At 33.7% G+C, this 4,914-nt stretch overlaps 1 protein-coding gene across 1 annotated transcript in view; it reads right to left on the bottom strand.

The window, feature by feature from the left end:
• The window catches only part of LOC117172768 (protein archease-like), a 29,166-nt gene that overhangs the window by 7,751 nt on the left and 16,501 nt on the right, over positions 1-4,914 (bottom strand). The window contains exon 3 of the mRNA XM_033360977.1: positions 1,507-1,711. Coding sequence (XP_033216868.1) covers positions 1,507-1,711 — 205 coding nt within the window. The remainder of the gene's footprint in view (positions 1-1,506; positions 1,712-4,914) is intronic.

Genomic DNA, 4,914 nt, shown 5'->3' with positions numbered 1-4,914 from the left:
ATAAATCATCCCAACTGCTCCAAGATCCCAACTGTTCCAAGATCTTTAAGTTATTGTAAAAAGGGGGATAAGAGAGGGATTAATAAACAGAGTATTGGAAATTTTCAAAGAGCCAAAAAGGAGGGTAAATGTGGGAGAGCAAGTAGAAGATATTTTCTGATTGATAAGGGGAGTGAGGCAAGAATGTCTTCTAAGCCGACTCTTATTTAATTTATTGATATCAGACTTGAAAGATAAGAAAAAGTTGAATTTAAATGCAGAAAAGACCAAGATAATGAGGGTTATAAAAGGCGGGTGAAGAAAGAAACAATGGGCCGAGAGATGGAAGGAAATAAAGTTATGAGAATTAAAGGAGTTTAAATATTTGGGATATATCTTGCAAACGAATGGAGATCATAGAGCTCATATAAGAGAAATGAGAAAAAAGTAGTAGGGGTAATGAAGCCGATATTAGGGGGAATAGGAAAAAGTTACCGATAATGTCTTTGATGGAGGTAAAAGAAAGAAAGGGAGCCCGATAGAATTAAAGAGATGGGAAGAAGAAACGCGAGAGTTCTTAAATGTTAGAGATATAGAAAAAAGGACTGGAGTAAACTATGAAGAATTAGAAAAAAAGAGCAGAACATGTGAATAGGAGTAGGAAACATAGGAGCATGTATGGGAACGATGTAGGTGAGGAATGGAAGATCAAGGAAGCTGGCAAGAGAATGTTGTAAGATTCTAGGGGAGGATGAATTAGGGAAAAAATAATGAAGGAGTTGGAGAGTCCTAGAGGAGTTAATGGGGAAGAATGAAAGAACGCATGTGGAAGAATGACAAAACGAAGGTACAAGAGAAGTGAATTGTTATGTCATAGCATAAGTAGACTAACATTTTATGTAAATAATTGTGAATAACTGTAAAAAGGACAAGATTTTATAAAAATGTGAAGGCGGAAAAATTTTAAGGAATGTAAGGGTTGTAAGTTTAATCGTATTTAAATGTTATATGGGAAACCAAGGAAAAGACGAGAGTAGTTATGTGGTGCTTCTCGACTCATCGAATCTTGGACAAGTACGGTTGACGTTCATGTAGGTGACCTCTCGCAATTCTCGCTTTTTCGTCTTTTCACTGCTTTTAACTACTGTCGAGCGCGAGGTTGCGAACTCTTCTTATTAAAATCTAACTGCAGGCGGCAGAAGATTATAGAAATAGCTAAAACCACAGGATTTAGTACGGAAGGTTTGCTTGGAGGCTTATTATAAGATGTGGAGAGACTGAAAGTTTTGGAAAGGGATATGAGCTAGAGGGTTTAATGTCTGACAATATCCTGTGGGAACGTTGATGTTAGGCACTTAAAAGCCCAAAAAGTGTATGTATGGAATTAAAATTTAATCTATCTAATCTATAAGAGACCAAAGATTAACCTTAAAAATTTAGACACAGAATGCAACATTACCTCTGTGTAAGACCGAAAACTTTGGCAACACCCCTCGCATTCTATAAAAGAGATACAATAAAACTCACCCTTGCTATTAAAAAAGGCTCCGCACAGAAGAGAAAAAGTAGTTCGTCCAAAAAATGAAAGAGAAGGCTTTGAATGTCGTGTCCCTCAGCTTCCACTGAATGCACTTCTTTTATTTCTACTTTTTCCAGTTCCGTCATATATCCAAACATGGCTATAGCACACTGCTCAAAAGCTTCCTCTAAAGTATCACCCCAGGCATGCAATCTAGAAATTAAAATCTTTCATTATTTATCAGCAACTTATTTTAAATTTATATGCATGATTGTAGTCTCTAAGATATTGTGTTTTTCTCTTGACTTACTGCCATCTTTCCCTAACCCTTTGGCTCTCATTAGTTGGTTACATTCGATTTCGTAACTTCTATTTACTAATATAGTGAAACCTAGTTTTCATTTAGCGTTATTGCTAAGACTGTTTCTGAATTCAAATTTGAGAAAGAAATCACAAAATTCAAGATGGTGGATCCAAAACATTCACATCGCGTATCTCGTGCTTCGCAATCAATTTTGTCTCTTAAAATGTATATTATTGCAATATAATTACCAGTAATATTACCAGTGGAATCAGTGGACACAAAAATACCAGTTTTTAACGTGGTAAATTTCAACCATATTATAACCGGTTTATCATGCACTGTTACCAGGTTTATTTGCAATCACAAAATTTACTGTAAGCTAATTCACATGGAATGTGTAAAGAAGGAGAAAAATACAAATTTTCCAGGATTTTTTAATTACACTGCAAAGGAAAATAAATATAACTACGCACGAAAGCGTATAATCCTATGTCAATTTTGAGGTTATACGTGTCTTTGTTTGCCTGCATCTGATTTTCAAGAATCACATTAATTTTCAACTATTACAATAAAATTACAACAGTAATCACTGATATATTATGTCTATTGATTATTGCGGTCATTTTCGACCATTTTTGTGTTGTTTAAGAAAAAATTCGCATTCAATAACCAAGAATTTTTTATAAAACGTTTTATTGCAACTTATGTCGATTTTTCATCAACTGAAATTGTTCATTCTTATTTTTAAGACTTAAATTTTAATACTGTCTACACAAGAGCCTTGAAATTTGTTCACTTTTTAATTATATCCCTAACCTTAGTGACACATACTTTCCCAATTGCGTTTGGTATCGCATCGTGTTCATAGATTAATGAGGGAGGGAAGAGGAATTAGCTTCAACCGGGAGAGGCATAGCTGGTTGGCGTTTTATTCTGATAAGGTAACCAACATTCAGCAGCGTTGTATTAGACGTTATTAGATGTTTAAAATCAAAAATGGGGTTCAAAAATTAGGATAAATTATTCATCTTTATGAGTAATACTGATAACCGTACATAGAATTTTAAAATTTTGAAAAAAGTGGTCTCAAAAATTTTGAAAAGGTTCTAACTGGTCGAATTTTCATTCAAAATGGCTGGGTAACAATCTTGACCTTTATTTTAAGACGCTAAAAGAGAATACCAAAGGCCAAGACAATCTGTCAATTCTTTCAAGAGTTATCGTACTAACAAAATAAAAATCTATAGACACGTATAACAGACTAACAGACGAACAGGCAGACACATTCGTAAAAACCTGTTTTTCGAATTCAGGGGGCCTCAAAACGTGGACATTTAACAAAAAACGGGGGGGGGGGAGGGGTCAACTTTTACATAAATCTAATATCTTCTCTGAAGAGAATGTAAAAATACTAGTTACGACCCTCTACGAGCTCACAGCTATGTAAAGACGTACAGTAAGTATGATTTTAATCATACTTAATGCTGTTAATTTCGAATTATAAGACAGTTTTCTCTATTCTCTAAATCAGATCTATTTGATCAATTTTAATTTTTCTTTTTCCAATTTTAAAGTGAAAAATGTAATCCTGGTATCTAGATATTCTTCCATTGCAATGAAGAATGTAACTCCTCATAAAAGGAATTTTCGGGGCCTGCCACCTCTAGTCTTATTCTTCTTTATTCATAATGTGTCCCCTAAGGATTTATATGATTTCCATTCCTTACAACCGCTTACATTATTTTTTATAATCTTATCCTTACTATATACAATTATTTACAACAATTGATATAAAGTTTCATACCTAGTTTCTTATCTCTATTTCCTGTGATATCACCATTTAGGACTTATTAGCAAACGAGTGAGCAAGCGAATGAAAGCAAGGGTGCAAAGGAAAGAGAGAGAAAAAGAGAACGCAAACGCATCTTAGTCTACTTATACTATTACATAAACATTACTTACAATCTTTACGTTTTGTTTGGTATCTTATCTGTACCATTTTTTACATCTTCTCGTCCACATTTCCCTCTCCCATTTTGATATTTCTGACCTTTTCTCTAAACTGATCTGTTTCCTGCCTTGACCAATCCCCTTTTCCTGCAGTTTTTACCTTTGCTCCCTTTTTATTTGTATTGCTATTACTTTTTCCTCCCTCTAATGTCACTATTAAGGGAAATTGATGTGAATCATTATAATCACCTACCTCCAGTTTCTTGAACTTAGCTCTTGCCTCATCACCCACTATCACTTAATCAATTACCGTTCCCGTTTCTCCTCCTGTGCGTGTATGGGTGATTCTCAAAAAGTTAGCCATTTTGTGTCCAAGGTCAGCAATCAATAATCAAGAAGAGATGGGCAATGCAAAAAATTCTCATAATAGGAGCTCAACATGAAGAAAAACCTCCCTCATTTTAATAAATCTTAATTATTTCTAATTGTAGCTAAAAATAAAAAGCCATCAAAAATGTCCTGTCGGTTCCGTATCCTCAGTACGAGTTTTCTCGGATTTTAACAACATTAAACTACTATCACCGTAATTTATCTCTCTACAACCTAAATTATATCATTAGTATGAATAATAATATACAAAGATACATTTTGTAACTTCGATTATTTTTTTATCGATTATTTTAAAAAATTTTAAAGTTGTCCTTCGTTTTCATGTCCTGTCGGTCCCACGCATATTTAATTGCACGGTGTTCCTGAACATAGGTTTAATGACAAAAAATTTCACCACAGATATTTTAATGGGAATCGATTCTTACATTAAAATAATGGATCTGTGCCGAATTTCAACAATTTTCCCCGAGCCATTTCGAAAAAAGTGCGTTCGAAATTTAAAAATATCAAATTGTCAAATTTAAATAATTTGCTACAAAGATTAGATGTATTGTATTCATTTAACTATATTAGTATCGTTTCATAATCACATAATTACCAGGTGTATACATATGAAACCGGTATTTTTTCAAGAAAAAAACACATTTATTTCAAGAGAATGATAACAAATACATATTTTATTCAAAGTATGCGCCCTCGCTGGCTACACATTTTGTCCACCTCTCAGGCAATTTATGGATACCTTTCCAAAAAAAGTCTTCGTTTTTTGAAG

This window comes from Belonocnema kinseyi, chromosome 1 (genome assembly GCF_010883055.1).
Source record: "Belonocnema kinseyi isolate 2016_QV_RU_SX_M_011 chromosome 1, B_treatae_v1, whole genome shotgun sequence".
NCBI lineage: Eukaryota > Metazoa > Arthropoda > Insecta > Hymenoptera > Cynipidae > Belonocnema > Belonocnema kinseyi.
Note: the sequence above shows the minus strand (reverse complement) of the source record. Positions and strands in the feature narration are given on the sequence as shown.